This window comes from Zingiber officinale, chromosome 5A (genome assembly GCF_018446385.1).
Source record: "Zingiber officinale cultivar Zhangliang chromosome 5A, Zo_v1.1, whole genome shotgun sequence".
NCBI classification, from domain to species: Eukaryota; Viridiplantae; Streptophyta; class Magnoliopsida; order Zingiberales; family Zingiberaceae; genus Zingiber; species Zingiber officinale.
Window position 1 is genome coordinate 112,115,963 of NC_055994.1, and position 19,685 is coordinate 112,135,647.

At 33.5% G+C, this 19,685-nt stretch overlaps 1 protein-coding gene across 5 annotated transcripts in view; it reads right to left on the reverse strand.

Annotated features, from left to right (window-relative positions):
* Positions 1-1,158: 1,158 nt before the first annotated feature.
* Positions 1,159-19,685, reverse strand: part of LOC121981396 (CRM-domain containing factor CFM2, chloroplastic-like) — a 32,389-nt gene continuing 13,862 nt past the window's right edge. Inside the window, exons 4-11 of one of the 5 annotated variants that reach the window (XM_042533888.1) lie at positions 14,206-14,511; positions 13,921-14,077; positions 4,223-4,515; positions 4,090-4,134; positions 3,881-4,000; positions 2,755-3,154; positions 1,615-1,745; positions 1,159-1,533 (exon numbers count right to left, since the gene is read on the reverse strand). In XM_042533888.1, the coding sequence (XP_042389822.1) occupies positions 1,342-1,533; positions 1,615-1,745; positions 2,755-3,154; positions 3,881-4,000; positions 4,090-4,134; positions 4,223-4,515; positions 13,921-14,077; positions 14,206-14,511 (1,644 nt within the window). In that variant the 3' untranslated portion in view covers positions 1,159-1,341. Of the gene's footprint in view, positions 1,534-1,614; positions 1,746-2,754; positions 3,158-3,880; positions 4,001-4,074; positions 4,135-4,222; positions 4,516-13,920; positions 14,078-14,205; positions 14,512-19,685 lie in introns of all 5 variants that reach the window. The other 4 variants (XM_042533887.1, XM_042533885.1, XM_042533884.1 and 1 more) reach the window with 4 other exon arrangements.

A 19,685-nucleotide genomic window follows, 5' to 3' on the forward strand; every position in this document is an offset into this window, starting at 1 on the left:
TTTGTACTTTTCCGATCGACTCAATTTGTGATCACGTCAACCTTTTTCCTGATAACAAATACTTTAGTTAATTTGATTCCATTCAATTTAATTGCTTAGAATATATCAAGGATCCCATCAATAGAACTCACCTCAATCGACTGCCACTATCAACTCACAAACATAGAGCACTGGTTGTACTTAGGGAAGGTCCTCGGTTGACTACCCAATTACTGAAGTTTTACCTAAGATGACTAAATTCACTTTTAGTTGACTCGACTCAAATTAGAAAGAAAAAAATTATTTACAAGTAGAACCTCTTGAGTTTACTCCCTAGTTTTCTCATCACTTTAATCAATTGGTGTTAAGCTACAATTGATTGGATCAATGATTACAATCAAATTAAATTATGTCGAGTCCTATCCTGAGTCTATTTGTACACTAAGTGTGCATGTCAAGAGGCCTCACCTGTAGATCTTCCTTGTCTACCATGATGCTTCGCTTCCACATCTTCCTCTATAAGAAACCTAGCCTCCAAGTCTTCCCCATTGTTCAAGTATTTGAATAATTTTAACTCACCTAAACTTCTAGCTGTCAAGTATTATGTTACTTTTGATCTATTTGGACTTCCAACTACCAAATATCTAATCATTTTTGACATACTTAAGACTTCTCTAGCTGTAAGTATCTAATCATTTAATCTACTTGAACTTCTTAGTTCATTGCATTTGTAATAACTTGTCAAGTATCATACACATAAACACTTGACAAACTTCATCAAAAAATACAATACTGGTCTAACTTAAACCATTATCCAAACAATAAATCCACTTGGCTAAACTCGACCTTCGGGTATAATTGCATTAAAAATCTCCATAACACCATTTGACCAACCTTAGCAGGTGCATTATTGCACTAACATTCCTTTTATATGGTTTGTAACTAGCGTATAAAAATTATATACAGTCACGATAATACTGTAACAAGTAACGAAATCTTCATTCATCTAGACCACGAGTTAGGCTGTTTGAATGAATTGTAGAAACAGGTAAACATTTGAAACCAGTTGGAGCTCATAAAATAAATGAATTTCATCAAACACCACAATATCCGATGTGAACTGCAGCTCATAAAGACAAGTAGGTGTTTGTTCTCCCGCTTCCAGAAGGGAACAAGAAAAGAGCAAAATAGAATTTATTCTACTAAAAACTAAGGTTTACAAATTATTTTAGTACCAATAATACTAAATCAGATACATGTACAATGCATGTGAAAAAAGGATAAACAGATGAAATATAGTACAAGGTAATGTACCCATAGAAAGTTGATGGCATGAATTGCCTGTATAACGTAAACCCTGCTTCATGTGGAAGTTTGCAATCCACATTCAAGCTTAATGGCTTCCAAAAGTTGAGGAGAAACTATGTCCTTAACTCCTGATGAGCATCTCTCGGCATTTTTACCCTTCCCGCCAGGTGCCTCACAGTCTCCCCACCCTCTGTATAATATCACCTTATTTGGTTCTCTTGATACAAGAACTGCCCCAGTTGATTGCTGAGTATACAAGGGATAGGATTAAAATGACACAACTGTAATGTTAGGTGTAGATTTTGACAAGATCAGCCTACTACATACCTCCAGTTCAAATATCAACTCTTGTACAGAAGTACCCTCTGCTCTTCCCTTGATATTCACAATAGCAAGAGGATGCTTCCTGAAATGTGTTCTAATTGTTTTTGCAACACCTGAAACAATGTTGTTCCTTCCTGTTGAACAAAAGGATAAAAACCCAAGTTATTCATGAGAACAATATATGTTGATATTACATGAAGAAAATCCATGATAGAGTTGATCTCTCCCACCAAGGCATACAGGCATACAAATATTTTAAAACACGTTTGATGACTTGGTGGTGATATACGAAGGTACTTTCACCACAAAAAACAAATGGGGGGAAAAAGCAAGGGAATGTCCTAAAAGGGTGAGCATTTGTGAGGTTGAGCGTAAGGTAATATAATCTCTCCAAAAATACAAGTCAAAAAAGATATTGAAATACAGCCAAACAACAGCAACAAGAATAGAGTATGTACTTTTTCACACAAAAAGACAAGATAAAGTTCCAATGTGAGAGTCAATGCATAAGACTGAAGGTGTCAAATGTATGAATCAATGTACAGCCATGCATAAGACAAATCCTCACTGGACATGACCAACATGTTGAGCCCGGCCTAATAATAATAATTAGAGCATATGATATTCTTTAGCAAGACAAAAGAATATTTCAATTTGTTTCATCATAAAGTTGTGTACCTTTCAATGGAGTATGCCTAGCCTATTATAGTCTATTAAATAACAAATTTTTTAATTAAATAATATGGGATTAAAGTTGAGTCTTGTTATTTAGTTGGGACTAAGTGTTTTTTTTATCTTTTTATCCTTTTATCTTTTTATATTTTTAACAATTTAAAATCTTTCCCCAATTTTTATGTTTTTAAAGATTTTTTCTTATTTTTAAAATGTTTTCCTGGTTTTTAGTTATTTTATCTTTAATTTTTATATATTTAGGGCATGGCCCATACACAAGCCAACCGGATGAGGGCTCAAGTCGAACACTCCGTGTTGGCGTGATAGGTCATGCTTGGGACAAGCATGGGGCATGGCACGACATGTAACAGGCCGACCAAACCTAAAACATGCTTGCCCGATCGGTCTATTTTGACACCATTACATAAGATGAGTTTTGTTTTGCATAAACCAAAAGTAAACATAGATTACCTACGGCTAAAACGGGACGCTTTTTCATCCTGAGAGCCTGTTTACGTAGAATAAGTCTTTCTCGATTTGATAGAGGTGCAGCTTTGAAAGGAACGTCATAAGACTCTTTTGATAACTCATTCTCATCAACGGTTGATGCTTCAGAAGGAACCTCATATGAGTGTTTTGCAAACTCATCCTCCTCAACTACCATTGAGGATGTTACTGCAACTTTTGAATCAGAACATTTATCCCCATCTTTTAGAGCTACCGACTTATCCTCAACTATAGCTGTGGACGTTTCAGAAGGAACTTCATATGACTGTTTCGCCAACTTATTCTCATCAACAACTGCTGAAGATGGTATTGCAACTTCCAATTTGGAACATTCATCCCCATCTTTTAGGACTACCAACTTATCCTGCTGCAAAATGCACAAGACCATCAATAGATAGGAAAGGAAGAACATACCATAAAACAAATTGAGAATGTATCTACTTTTATACTTTTCCGAGAAAACTTATGTCATTTCATCAGAGACTGTGCATGGGGATATTAGAATATTCTTCCACATGCAACAAATTTGAATTTGAGCTCTCCATTCCCTAGATCATAATCTCAAAAAATCACGCTAGTACAAAAATAACAAGACTAACATCAAAAAGCAACTAAGTAAATATTTTAATCCCCCATCATTAATCTAAACTCATTTTTCGAATATTATTTTTTAGGTACAAACAGGAATGGAAAAGAACAGTAGCAGCAAAAGTCTGTATCACTGTGATAGAGAATCTTTCAGTAAATCTGTAAACTAACTTTTGTTTGAAAAGTAGAAATTTTAGCCCCCGTAATATAATGGATAATTGATAGCTAAGAACAATAGGATTATAACCACCTAAACGTTTACCACTGTGGCATTGAGTAGCTGCTTAACTTGTTAGTTTATATCATGTTTTTTCTTTAAAAAAAGGTAAAATAAAATGAAATTGAAAATTAAGAAAAAAATTATCAATTTCCAGCTGTCCTTCCATCACATAACTTGTTTGGATGGCCCTTCAGATATATATTTAATAAGAAATAGATTAACAAATTTGTGTCGAGTAGTATCATAACTTTTAATATACTCTAGAGTTTAAACTTGAATTACCATGGAACCTGAAGACTGATCATTCTGCCCTTTCATAATCCAAGAGTCATTTCCAACTATGTCATTCATTAACCCACACATATGTTCTACAGTAGAATCAACATACGAATCATCTTTCACCTGGCAACAGTTGGATCAGTCACAATAAACAGGTGGAAATAACAATTTTAAATCTGTACAACTTGAAACCTTACCGTCTGATTGCTCACCTGACTTATTTTTTTTGAAAATTTTAGAACATGTAACTTCAGTGACTGCATGAAAGAAAACACAATATTGAAAAAAAAAAAAATTATTAGAAGAAATTCAGAAAAATCAAATTTATAAGAGAGAGAAATTTACTTCACAACGCTGGGCCTCCAAAGAACGCTTCATTGCTACCCTTTTGTTTGGCAAAGTAGTTGGTCTCAGGATCACAGGCCTTCGATAATTCTTGCCACGATATATAATTATGGCATACCCTTTGCTCACTCGCTCAACAGCCACTAGTATACCACCACTTTCAGCCTCTAACAATCTAGCAGTTGCTTCAGCAGTTTTAATGGAATGATCTTTAGAAATTATTTTCACAAGTTCACGATATTTCCAGTGAAGGTGCATATTCTCGACTGTTCCATCAAAAACTCCTCTTCTTCCTGAGCATTATAAAGGAAGAAATCTCAATGGTTGGCTTACTATCTTCCTATTATAGGAATATTTCCAGAAACAGAAGATCATTCAGCTCAAAAAAATGTGAAAAAAAGGACATGACAAAACACACGTAAACCACCCAAAAACATGGTTAGCAAACTATTACTGATTATAAGGTGTTCAAGCAAATGTAGAAGTGGTTATTATAGACCGTGTATACATTCAACTAAGACTCGTGAGGAGACACATTAAGTTGGATAGTGAGGCTTCAAACTTAATTTTGATAGTTCCAAGGGAGCCCATGATTCAAAAACACAAATAATTAGTGTGTATGATTCTCTAGCAGAGCTAGTTCGGAGGAGTCAAATGATAAGTGCAATTCTTTAGGACATTAGTTTATGTATTGAGGAGTATGAAAATGTAACTCTATAAATATGTTAGATGTAGACACCATATGCTAAGATGTGTGAACTACTCGTCCATTGTAATCGTTTCCAACAAAGTGATATTGCGAGCTTAAATGATAGACAAGAACATATTTTCTGCTTCTCTTGCCAACAACTACAAGAATTGGAGCATTTAAATAAAAACTTTGTTGGATGTCTAAGATATTTGAGAGATTTCTGATAGAGGTTATGAGAAGCCTTGAGAAAAGTCTTGCTGTGAATTAAAGCACGGCAATTGAGAGTGAAGGATGAAGGACAAGAAGGCTCTTTTCCTCATCTCAAAACCTAGAATCAAGAAGGTGGCAAACACAACTAATTCGAAGCAAGCTTGGAATATTTTCCAAAATTCATACAAAAGATATGAGAAGGTGAAGAGGATTTTTCCCCAAACTTTAAGAGGGAATTTGATGCTTCAAGGACAACGGAGTACAAGTTTGTGATGAACTATTCCATAAAAGTGTTGGCTAGTGTAGATCATCTAAAGAAATACAGTAAACAATTTAAGGATACTCAGGTGGTGGATGGCTAGGATCTTTTTTATCTTAAATTTGACTACGTTGCTCCAGTCATTGAGATTTCTAAAGATGTGATGGATATAGAGTTGTATACACATGCGTTCTCTTAGAGCCCATGAGATTAGAATCCGTAAGAGAAAGGAAGAGTCTGGGTAAGGTCATCAAATCAAACTTTCCATCAATGATAAGGAAGAATCAAAAGGAGAAAGTAGCCAAGGAGGTCAAAGTCGAGGTTGAAATCGAGTTCGTGGGAAAGACCACGGTGAAAATTTCAAACGTGATCGAGAATGTGCTGTTTACAACACCAATGGAAAAAGTAAACACAATACAGAGAAAGAGGTTAAAGAGGTAGTGATCGAAGGTACAACAAAGCAATGTTCAACGTTTCAATTATGAAGTTTAATCATTATATTATTGAATGTGAACATGATCAATCTAACCAATTGAAAAAGAAAGCCAACTACGCTAAAAAGAAAGAAGATGGAGATAATGTTCTTTTATCAGCATAAAAGGAAGAAGCTACCGACCAAACCTCACTGTATGTGATTCCAGAGCAAATAACCATATATGTGGATATAGTGAAACATTCATAGAATTAAATGAATTGGTGGATGGTTCTATATTATTTGGAGATGCTTCCAAGGTACAAGTAAAGAACATCGGTAAGATTTTCATTCAACTTAGGGATAGAAGCCAACAATCTCCAATGTTTATTATGTGCCCAACTTAAAGACAAGTATTCTTAATCTTGGCCAACTCTTAGAGGCCAACTATTAGAGAGGATATGATATGCACATAAAAGATAGAAGTTTGACTTTAAGAAAAGAAAATAGATTGATTACACAAATATCCATGTGTATATTTGTATTAAACATCACTCATATTGTTGATAAAGTTTAAGTAGTTACATGCATGATCATGGTTTAAAATTTCAATCTGTATCGGAGTTTTAGTTTATAACCAGAATGATACGGTTTCGATACCATATCGTGTTGTGCCAATATGGTTTCAGCATTTTTTAAATATAAAATATATTAATTACAAATATTTTTAAAAATAAATTTTTTAACCTAAATATTAAAAAAACAACTAAAAAATGAATAATTTTTAAAAAAAAACAAAAGAAAACGTTGCCAAGACTGGTTATGTTGGTGTAGAGAGTCATTCTGGAGGAGAGCTTTCAAATGTTGCCAAGACTAAAATTTATTTTTCTTCTAGTATATGAAGTATTATTTTGCCCGGGTAAAGTTTGGATGGAGTCAATGTCTTGGATTCATAATTGTTGTAACAGTCCATAAGTCATCAGCTTTAGAGGAGTAATTAGTCTTCCTCTATAATTTTTATATTGAAACTGTTCAGCTTGAATGTTTGCTTTTCTGAAAGAATAGAGCAGTTGACAGCGACATCCTAAATCCGAAGTGTCAGGAGTAGAACATTGAGGAAAAGCTTTTGAGCACTTGATTTTATAAGTATGTTCTTCTACGTAAGTAATAGTGATCCCTTTTGTGGGATTTTGATGGAACCAATTTGATTTCCTCTATTCGTTGTTGTCCTCGTCTCGGATGCATCGCAAGCGGCGCCAAAATTGTTGGGCGCCTTCGACGGCACAGGAGGCGTCCGCGACACCTTCGGCACTGCCGGACCCGCGATCCGCCCGGGATTCGCCGTTGCCGTGTTGCGATCCGCCTGTGGTACCCTAGTTTTAAGAAAATAAATTAAATTTTAGATTTAATTAATTTAAACAATTCCCAAGTAAGTGTGATATTCCAAACAGACTTTTATAAATCCTAATTAAATTATCCCAATAAAATATATAAAAAATATACTTAAAATTAAATTTTTAATTAATATTCTAAAGGGGAGCCTTGGCACAACAGTAAAGTTGTTGCCATGTGACCAAAAGGTCACGGGTTCGAATCCTGGAAACAGCCTCTTGCAAAAAACAAGGTAAGGCTGCGTACAATGGATCCCACCCCGGGACCCCGCATGGCGGGAGCTTCGTGCACCGAGCTGCCCTTTTATTCTGAAAATTTATTTTTTAATGTTTTAAATTGTATTTAATTTTTTTTAAATTATAATAAATCTGATTTATATTCTAATATTTTTTTATTATTTAAAATTTCATTTTAAAATTCAAAAAATTCAGATATATATATTCTAATATTTTTTATTATTTTAAATTTCATTTAAAAATTTTTAAAAAATTATAATAATTCAGTTTATATTATAATATTCTAAAAAAATTAAAAAATTCTAAAAACACTTGTAATCTTGTGCAATTCTAATCATTCTAAATTGAGAAAGGTGAATTAATAATTTTAGGAGATTGTTTCAAATTTCAAGAAATTGCTCTTTATAGTTTATAAACTTAATTTGTAAATTTACAATGATAAATGCATTCTTGACATTATAAAATGATGACTCTTATATGGAAATATATATTATTCTTAATTTTTTTTATAATGCATAGGTAATGACATCCAAACAACAATCTCATGATCCAGCTTAGAGGCACGCACGTCAATTAGAAAATCAATTCCATTTGCAATGTTTGCATTACGATATGATTGAACGTGGCGGGGGGGGTCACATGCCTAAAATAATATGTTGCTAGTGCATACATGAATGTTTCTTACTGTCCAAAAGTTTCTCAAGACATTCGTCATGCAATGAAACAGGAACTTGATGGTAAAAAAGCAATAAAGTATAAACAACGACAACGTGAACCTGTTGATAGTCAAAGCTCTAAAGAACCAATCTATGATGAATTTGAAAGTCATGATGAAGTTCCAAATGACGAATGACTTTTTAGCAGCTCTAAGTACCTCTCGAACTTAATATGACTATGAGCAAAATATGCGATATAGAAGTAGTTCTAGTGCAAGTGGCTCAACTACTGCAGCAACATTAGGAAGGAGTGCAAGTGTTCGTATTACTTCAACACAAGGTGGTATTGGTCGTTTTTTTCCTTCTATGGGACAAAGACATGCAGTTGATATTGCTGATATTAATCCACTAGTATTCCCAAGCCAAGCTAGCAAGCAAACTAGAATTGATAATGCATATTCAAAAGAGAAGAAAAAATCAATCGATAAAAGTATTGCTAAATTTTCTCATTTTAATTATATTCCCCCTAATACAGCAAACAACACATACTACCGTAGCATGATGTCCAATATCCAAATATCTGGTCCTCATATTCAACCTCCGACTGTATATGAAATTGTCGGTCCATATTTAGATGAACAAGTGGAGGAGATCAAGACTTGGATCCTATCATGCAAGAAGCAACGAAGCTTATATGAGGTTATGTTGATGTGTGATGATTGGACAGGACCTACACGGATAAACATTATCAACTTTCTACTATACTGCAATAGAAAGGTGATATTTCATAAATCTATTGATGCAACTACATACTATCATGATGCACCTACATATATCGTTTGATGGATAGTGTAGTTCAAGAGAGAAAGGTGCAGAACATATAGTGCAGGCGATTATAGATAATGGTGTCAACTTTAAGAGGGCTGGAGAGTTATTGGAGCACAAGTATCAAACATTATTTTGGAAACTATGTGCAGCACATTGTATCGATTTGATGATTGCAGATATCAGTAAGCTCGATATAGTAAAGACGATAGTGAAAAAAGGTCACTCTTTAACAAAATTCCCCAATAATCATCATTGGATTCATGGATTAATGAGAAAATTTATTGATAAGAAGATTCTGCGACTAGGAGCGACTAGGTTTGCTACTCATTTTATCTTGTTAAAATTGTTGAATCAGAAAAAAGTTGGATTGAAGGTCATGTTCTCTTCTAAGGATTGGGAAGCCTTTCGATATTGTAACACAACCGAAGGTAAAGAGGTGCAAAAAATTATTATATCTAGTAAATTTTGGGATATATCGTAGATATTCTTATAGCAGTAGAATCATTGTACGTTGTTCTACATAAAGTCGATACAGACAAGAAGCCACAAATGAGCAACGTTTACCACCTAATTCATGAAGCAAAAGAGGAAATTAAGAGGCGTCTACAATCACCAACCAAGTATCAACATTATATTGATATAATCACTACAAGATGGGACGATCAAATGGGAAAATATATTCATTTGGCCGGTATGTATTTTTTAATGATAACAAATTTTTAATATTGTTATTAATAATTATATATGTTTAATTATTGTAGGTTATTATCTCAATCCGACATATCAATACCGTATAATCTTAGCACAAATGATGATTTATTAGTGGTCTTCAGATATGTAATATCAAGACTACATACAAATAGAGAATCAATTGCCGAGACTATTAATGAAAATTGATTATTTCGAGAGACATGATTTTTTAGCGATCCTATTGCAATGTCATACATATATAAAATGAATACAGGTAAATATAGTAAAAATTATACTAATTATTGTCAACAAATATAAATACTATTTTAATTTTGTTCTTATTTATCTTACAACTGAGTGATGGTTACAATATGGAGGATCAGCTCCAAATTTGAAAAAGATTGTAGTACGAATTCTCTCACAAATAACTTCTTCAAGTGGTTGTGAAAGAAATTGGTCAACTTTCTCCTTCATTCATACAAAAGTACGAAATCGTCTTTCTTATCGTCGCTTGGAGAAGATGATCTACGTTCATTATAATATGCGTCTTCAACTAATAGCAATAACAGAAGAGAATGAAGAACAAGAGTCTGGTGATGTGGACCAATTTGATATTGGATTTGTCCAAACTGAGAATGATCCAATGATGGATTGGTGGAGCGAGAATCCATTACTTAATGAAGCAGGAGACATGTCATGATCATCTCAATTTATTACTTAACAGATTGAAAAAATATAAGCTAGAGGAGATATCTTTGAGGAAGAAGATGATGAAGCTTTTAATCAAGAATTTCGATTTTCTAGATCTCGATCTAGACATTCTCAAACATACCAACCCCAAACCCAGCCGAAGTCCCTAAATAAAGGCAAAAGCAAAGGCAAAGCTCCTGCAATTTTTACTAAAAAGAAAGAAAAAGATAAATCTCCTGCTTTTATAAGAAGGGGTCAATTGAAAATTAGAGAAAATCTACTCGATGCAATTGATGAACAAGAACATAATGACAGTGATGAAACATCATCACCTTTTAACATTGTAGTCCGACGAGAAGTTCGAAATGAGGATAGTGACGTTAATAACAGTGCAAGTACTCATGGAAGTGATGACAATGGTGATGCATCTAGTGGTAAAAATTATGCTCCCCCTACTCTAGCACCGGAGCCATGGATATGTGAGATAGATTACACACATACAACTCAAGATTATGATCATGGGAGCTAGAAGTAGTGATATTCAATATCAATGTCGATACAAGGGTGACAAACAAAAGAAAGCTCATTATTATCAAGATATACGGGAGAGTTTAGCTAAGATTGATTCTGGTCGAAGTTCATCATACTCGCAACCTTCTTATTATAACTCTAATGCATCATATGGTGATCCATCATACCAAAGCTCGAGGATGTATGCTTATCCTTATCCTTATCATAGTGCATGTACCTATACCCGTTCCGATTTCAGTGGTGTCAATTCAAATCCAACATCATAAATTGAGACACGCTGATGGACATATGGAGAAATCAATATCAATATTATATGTCATGGGATGATTATTTAATCTATGCGTTGGAGAACTATGGAGTTGACATAAGCAGAATGTTGCAAGAACCAATACTTCCATCTTATTCACGTCACTCCTTTTGATATTAGTAAGATAACATATTATGATATATCAATTTTAATTCAAGTTACTGATAGATCAATTTTTTTAAAAAAAAAATTATATTTAATTATTTTTTCTAACAATATTAAGTTGTTCAATAATTGAGAATTTATATAAAATCAATATATAACTTATTTTTAAATTATACACAATAAACATATTTATCTAATAATTACTATATATAAATAAAAAATACCAAAACAATATCGACACAGCACGATACAATATCGAAATCGTATCGTTCTGGTCTGAGACTGAAATCTTAGCACAGGTCGAGATTTTAAACCTTGAGTTAAACTATTAAAGCTATTAGATCGAGCCATAGAGAAGAATTCACATCTAAAAAATTTTAAAATTTTTGTAAATTTCATGATAGAAGGAAACTAAAGCATACTCTCCTCAACAAAAAGAGTAGTCACAAAATCGAAAGAATGAAACCATACTTGACATTTGAAACATGTTAAAAACTAAAAGCATGTCAAAGGGGTTTTAAGGTGAGGCCATCTATTGTGCATTCTATTTGCTTATGTCCACCAAAAAAAAAATTAAAAAAACATATTCCACAAGAAGCTTGGAGGGAATTTAAGTGTATCTAACTTTTAAATTGTTTTAGATGTATAGCATCTTGCACATATTCCAATCAAAATTGAAACAAGTTGGATCATAAAAGTATTTTCAGCCACCTACAGTGATTATGACACTAGATCCAAGGCATGTAGACTCTATGATACAAAATTCAAAGATAATTATAAGCTGAGATGTGCTCTTGGAATTGGAGTACTAACATGATAGAAGAAGAGCAATTTATGGAGTAAAATTTAGAATCAACATGATACAACACAAGAAGAGAGATTTGTGTGTTCGAAGGTTTGTGGCGTAGGAATCTGAATTAGGTAGTACAGAAGTGTAGAAAGTTTGTAAAAACTCAGGTATGATAGCTAATGGTTCCTAGGCATCACACCATAGGAAAATTGCATCACACAGTCTAAGAAAATTTCAAAAACTCAATTTCTATTCTATATTCCAGCAGTACAACAACATACATATTTATACTAGTAGATGGACTTTTCAACATAGAAATTATAAAGATCTAATGAAGACTCACATAAGATACACAAACAACTCAAAACTCACATAGGGAAATGATTCATAAAGACTTACACTAGAGGCTCACATAGGAAAATATAGACTCATAAAGACTTTTAATTGATGCTACAATTTTCCAAGCATTGAAAAACATTGGAATTGCTGGGAATTATTGAACTTTATAATTGACTCTCCCAAACTTTGACTTTCAAGCCTTGGAATTGAATTTTATATCATTTTCCAAATAAGCTCATCATTTTCCAAAGTAAGCAAAATTAAAAATTACACTTTAGAATCTTTGTTTTGTGTTTATAGACTTTTATAGGAGAGTGCCACTTGTCTCCATTACAACCTCAAATGTGAAATCATCACATATGAAGATAGTCCACGGCCAATAAAAGGCAATAAGCATTCAAGATTTACGTGAGTGGACTATGCCTCTAAATCTTTTTTTTGTTTGTTTTTTTTTTTTGGTAATGAGAAAGTTTCTAAGGAAGTTGATTGGAAGCAAATGCAATCAATTGATTGAACCATTGTGCAGAAGACTGAAGCAATCGCAAAAAAAGTCAACTCATTAAAGGATCAATCAAATGACGATGAATGTGAATGAAATCAAGTGAAGAAGTCTGGCAAAAAGCTCCATGCTTGTATTTGCTTCCTTGTTGCATTTATTATTTTTTTATTTACATGTGAATAAAATCAAGGAATTGTAAAAACCTTTACCTCTGGAAAGTTCTAAGGAGAAAAAATAGAGGAATTTGATGAGTAACTCACCAACGAGTCATAGGACGTAGAATAAGGATTTGAAGCATGTAATGTGAAGTGTTTGCATTGCTTGAGTGTTTTATTGTTTGTTTATATTTCCGTTGTGTAACTAATATTGTTTGTGAACTCAAGAAATTGATTTCAACTCACAGCTATAGCCTTTCCTTTTGATCCAACGACTTATTGCAAGAAATCACATGGCCCAAGATAAAGCTATAAGAATTTGCATTAATAGTAAGTACATCAGTGTTCACTTCCATTCAATTTTAGAATATGTGAAGAAGAAGAATGTGGCGCTAGAATTTGTGAAGACTCATAATCAAGTAGTGATATCTTTACTAAGCTACTTGGAGTTAATATCTTTAACAAATTCAAGGTCTAACTTGGCATGAAAGATAAAAGACATATCGAAGGCTCTTAAGTTCAAGAAATATTAGAAAGTGGAGCTTTTAATTTTGGGAGTTTCAAGAGTACCCATGTTCCAAAGAGTCAAATAATTAGTGTGTACCTCTCCAATAGAGCTAGTATCAAAAAGTCAAGCTAGTGCATTTATCAAGGATACCTAATTCGAAGGAATCAAGTGATGAGCGAAATTCTCTAGGGCATTAATTTATGTTGTTGGGAGTTTGAAGAAACTCTATAAAGATGTCAGATGTAACCATGACATAGAAGAGTGTGCTTCCTTTAATATTATGAGTGCCCATTACTCTTCCATTGCAATTGTTTTCAACATTAAGATTACAACTAGCAAATTTCATGATGCCACTATGACTGCAATCAAAATGTTATAACTGAGATCATAGATAGCTAACCTAGTAGAAGAAATGCATTCATCCTCAAACCAACTTTTCTGAGCATGTATCTCTCTTCTTCTGATATAGCTTCTTTATCGAGTTCTGTTTCTTTAGGTTTAACTGAGGTTTCAAGTTCAGCGAGTCTCTTTCTTGACATTTCCACTTTCACAATGGCCTGGAGGAGAATTTGTAAATTCAAAAAGTTTCCAACCGTTGCCATATTTTCTAAAGACTAAAGCATAGGACTGTTAATTTTTAAAGAATGGAATACGAAAATTGCATAGATAAGTTGCATTGAGTAACCTGGGATAATCTGTTCTCTATTATCTGGAGAGCAAAATTTTCAGAATTCGTCCCTTCAAGGGCAAACTTTTGTTTCTGCTCAGACCCCTTTTTTAGTTCTTCTGGAGGGGAAATTGGTGATGATGTTGGTTCAGAAACCACCAGGGCTTCAACAAGATTTTCATTTGTAATTCTCTTTGGCCTGTTATTCCCTTTATTTCTTCGTTCTTCTATTGCAGAAGAGACTACCAGTGGAAGGAAATCCTTTCCTCTATAGAACACAAAGAATTCCCTATCCCTTGATAGGAGAGTCCCTCCAGTCAATTGCTGCAAAAGTTTTCAAGAATTGACCATAAACAATATTGTATAAATATATGAATAAAGTAGCATATCTGGAATCTACCTTAAATATAAAAATATGATGCTATAAAGTAGTATAAGAAAAATAAGTATAAAGTAGATTACGCAAAATTTGGGTGAAACATGTCAGTAACAGGTTGACACACATCCAATGAGGACAACCTGCTTGTTCACAGTGCTTGGATACAGAAAGAAAAGAATATAAATCATCACTAACATAGACAATAATCTTTAATATATTAACATAAAGTTTACAGTCAAAACCCAAATACAATATAAATTTAACAAGTAACATTGACCATATCAAACCCTAGAAACTATGAAAAAGCCCATGGTCAATGTGTCAGAAGTGGAGAATCAAAAAAAAAAAATACTCTAGTCTATTAAGAGGGCTGCCTATCCTCACTATAAAAAAGTGTGGATTAATGATAAAATCACTTAAGTTTAATAATTTGCCACTAAAAGTTTGTGACAATATGAATTGATGTCAATAAATTTGGCATTAGTGACAAATTTTTTCATTATTTCTATTTAGTAGCATCTTCACTAAATGATACATAAAATTGTAATAAACGTTTGTGTCACTGTATAATCATTATCCTTGTCACCAAAAATACTTTTAGTGATACTTGTGTAATTGTAACTAAAGCCTCTTGTTTTTCTAGCCCTTACAGATAACTTGTTTTTGCTTCAAAACAATGTTGAACCAAAAAAATGACAAGAGGGCTCAAAAAAAAAAAAAAAACTCATGTCCTCTAGGAAGAAAAAGCAAAATTACTTGATGATAACTTAATATAATATCTTCTAGTAACTACATGATGGAACCAACATTTTGTAGAACTAAATGAAAAATAAACATGTCATTAGAAAAATGAGATATAATTATTGATGATAAAATTAAGGGATATATACATATATTAAAAATTTAAGATGATTAGGATATGCTCAAAAAGCATTAAATAGATTTTATAATTACATAAGTTAAAAGAATTAGAATTGGAAATCTGATGGACAAAGGAGACCAAAGAGTGCTAATAAAAAAAAGATTTAAAAGATCTAAAGTTATAGCCATGTAGACATGTAGTTCAGTAGCACGATAAGAGTAATGTAGCCAAAAATAAAAATGCAAACTCATCACTTGGTATTTTAATAACTATTAAAATGGGTGGAATCATTCCATCCAAAATGAATAGTAATTTAGGAAGGAAAAACCTCTTAATAACTCGAGGTCAACTTCGCTTGTCAATTTGGGGACTATGGATATGGAGCATCCTAGGTTCAGCATGATCCCTTATGCCTATAATGTCTCTAGTGTACCAATCTCACTTTGATGTCATGTTAAAGTGGAGAGATCCCTCTATTCTAATATGACTAATCACTTAAGAAGAAACCCTCTTAAATCTTACTACATAAGCACTATAGATTACTATATTTTTTTTCTGGGACTATGAGCATGGAGTATCTTAGCTACAACAAGAATAGATAATGGCTCCATCAAAAAGTTACAAGATTCATGTTGTTAGTACCACGAATGGTTGAGAGGGCGATCACCGGAACCCCAAGTGGTATGGACCATGATAGTTTTGATACTTGGTCCAATAAGTCTAAATTAGGCCTTGTTGGTATTTCTGATCTATATGTCTAAATGTGCAGGATCTTAGGAGAACACTCAGGTATGACTCAGGATCCGATGGAGTACAATGAAAGATGGTATGGGACACCTGATAATCGTATTGTCGTGATACACTAAAATTCAATACCGAACCTCCTACTCTAGTGCAGTATAGGACACCTTGAATCGTCTCTCAAGGAATGTAACAGTGAGTAAAAATCTCAATATCAAGTGGTACTAGGGTTTAGGTTTGTAATTTGAGATTAAAAAAATACATAACTCTTTATTGAGAGAGACATATTTATATACAAACTAGGAATATATTTAGGATACTATAATTAGGCTAATATATATATATATAGATATATATATATGTATATATATATATATAGGAGAAGTCCGGTGCACGAAGCTCCCGCCATGTAGAATCCCGGGGAATGATCTATTGTACGCAGTCTTACCCTGCTTTTTGCAAGAGGTTGTTTCCAAGATTTGAACTCGTGACTTTTGGTCACAAAGCAACAATTCTACCGTTGCGCCAAGGCTCCCTTATATATATATATAATACCCAACTTGTTACAAAAATAATCAACCCAAACCTCATTTAAAGTTTTCATGAAGATGTCTTCGAGTTATTCTCCAATCTTCACATATCTCGTAGAAATTAAATTTTGTTGAATTTTCTCACAAACAAAATGACAATCAATTTCAATGTGTTTAGTTCGCTCATGAAACACAGGATTCGATGCAACATGGAGAGCAGCTTGGTTATCCCACCGCAGTTTAGCTAGAACTGAAATTTTAAGTCCTACTTCAGTCAAAAGTTGATATATCCACATTCGTGACACGACGTTTTGCTTCTTACTCTTCCATGAGACTAAATTTCATCCAAAATCTTCTATCCATTTTGGAACCTACCCAATCTGCATCAATATGAGTATGCCCATATTTTCATATACGATACCTTGTCCAGGTGCTCCCTTCAAGTTAACACAAAATTTATTCGAACGTTGTCCAATGATAAATGGTTGGGATGAATATGCAATATCTGGATAAGTCACGGTAAGGTAATTCAACTTCTCAACCAACCTTTAATATCTCTCAAGATATTCAAATAGTTTCTCATCTCTTGTGAGGTGCATGTTCTGAGTCATTGGAGCACTACAAGGCTTTGCCCCTAATTTATTTGTCTCAGTTAATAAATCAAGGGCATATTTTCTTTGAGATAGAACTATACCTTTTTTACTCTTTATAACTTCAACACCCACGAAATACTCTAGCGCCCCTAAGTCTTTTGTAGGAAACTAAGTATGAATAAAAGATTTAAGAGATGAAATTCCCGTAATATCACTTCCAGTGATAATAATATCATCCACGTAGACAATTAATAAAATGATACAAGCTTCTAACTACTTGTAGAACATAGAATGATCAGACTTACTTTTCATCCCATCAACCTTTTCAACAAATTGACTAAATTTTCCAAACCAAGTACAAGTACTTTGTTTCAAACCATATAAAGATTTTCAAAGACGATAAACTTGCCCTGACTCCCCCTGAGCAACAAAACCAGGAGGTTGCTCCATATATACCTCCTCTTGAAGATCACCATGAAGAAAAGCATTCTTAATATTAAGTTGATGTAAAAGTCAATGATGAGTAGCGGCCATTAAAATAAACAATCGAACAGATGTCATCTTTGCAACAGAAGAAAAAATGTCAAAATAATCTACTTCATATGTCTGAGCATAGCCTTTAGCAACAAGATAGGCTTTTAATGACCCATCCGGACTAACTTTAACTACAAATACTCATTTGCATCCAATAGCCTGTTTACCAAAGGTAAATCGACCAAGTCCTAAGTGTCATACCCATATAAAGCATTCTTCTCCTCTATCATTGAATATTTCCAACCAGGATGAGATATGACTTCTCGGACAGTTTTATGAATAGAGATAAGAGTTAAGTGAAGCAATAAAAGAACAAAAAGGGAGACGACAAACCATTATAAGAAACAAAAGAAGTAGGATAAGTACCTTTGCGTAACATAATAGGAAGATAATCACTCAAGATTAGATCTGAATATGATTACAAAGTAGTAGGTGCAGGATATTAATCAGGAGGTTGGCACCTGGAATTAGGGTTGTAAACTAAGGCTGTAAATGAACCAAGCGTTCGTGAACAAGCTTGGTGTTCGGCTTGGTAAGAGCTTGTTTATGTTCGTTCAATATACATAAGATTAATTAAACAAACAAGCTTGAACAGCTCGATAAGCTAAACAAACAAGCTTGAACACATATGTGTTCAACTCGTTAACGTTCGTGAACAACGTTCGTGAACAAGCCAAATCGAGCCGAGCTTTGGGGTGTTCAAGCTTGTTTGATAAGGTAACCAAGCCGAGTCGAGCTTAAAATGAACCAAGCTTTTGAAATGAGTGTTCAAGATTGGCTTGGTTTACTTTTTATGAGCTTGAGATTGTTTGAAAACTTGGTTTGAGCTTGGTTCATTTAGATGTTATCAAATTCTCAATTCAAGCTTGGTTTGAGCTTGGTTCATTTAGATGTTATCAAACTCTCAATTCAAGCTTGGTTTGAGCTTAGTTCGAGCTTGGCTTGAGCTTGGTTCGTTTAGATATTATCAAGCTCTCAATTCAAACTTGTTTGATTGTTTGAAACTTTTAGTTGTTTGATTGATTATTGAGCTTGATAATTTAAATTTATTTATTTATTTTATTTTATTTTATTATTTATTTAGCATATTGAAAAAAGTTTTATTAATAAATACGGTTCGTGAACGTTGTTCATGAACGTTGTTCACGAACGTTGTTCACGAACGTTAACGAGCTGAACACATATGTGTTCAAGCTTGTTTGTTTAGCTTAACAAGTTGTTCAAGCTTGTTTGTTTAATTAATCTTATTTATATTGAACGAACATAAACAAGCTCTTACCAAGCCGAACACCAAGCTTGTTCACGAACGCTGGGTTCATTTACATCCCTACCTGGAATAGACTTGAATAATACATGGCTTGACAAGAACCGATTCCAGAACAAATGTAAACGATGTGACAGAATACACCAACAAATTATCCTCCTCCCTTTGACAAGTTGGAATAAGTGACGACAAAAAATAAGGTGCATCTTCCATGAAGGTAACATCAATTGAGATAAGATATTTGTTAATACCGGGATAATAACACCCATAACCTTTCTGAAGACGAGAATAACTAAGGAAAATACACTTCAAAGACTTAGGATCTAATTTGGTGACATGCGGACGAACATCCAAACAAAACAACTGCTACCAAATATCCTAGGATTAACAGAGACGACTTATTGGGAAAAAAGACTTTACAGGGGATCTCACCGTGAAAAACTGTGGATGGCATGTGGTTAATGAGAAAACATGTTGTAGAAACTACATCGACCCAAAAAGATTTGGGAATATTCATTTGAAATAAAAGGATCCGTGTAGTCTCAAGAAGATGTCTGTTTTTACATTCAACCACACTATTTTAGAATGGGTATCA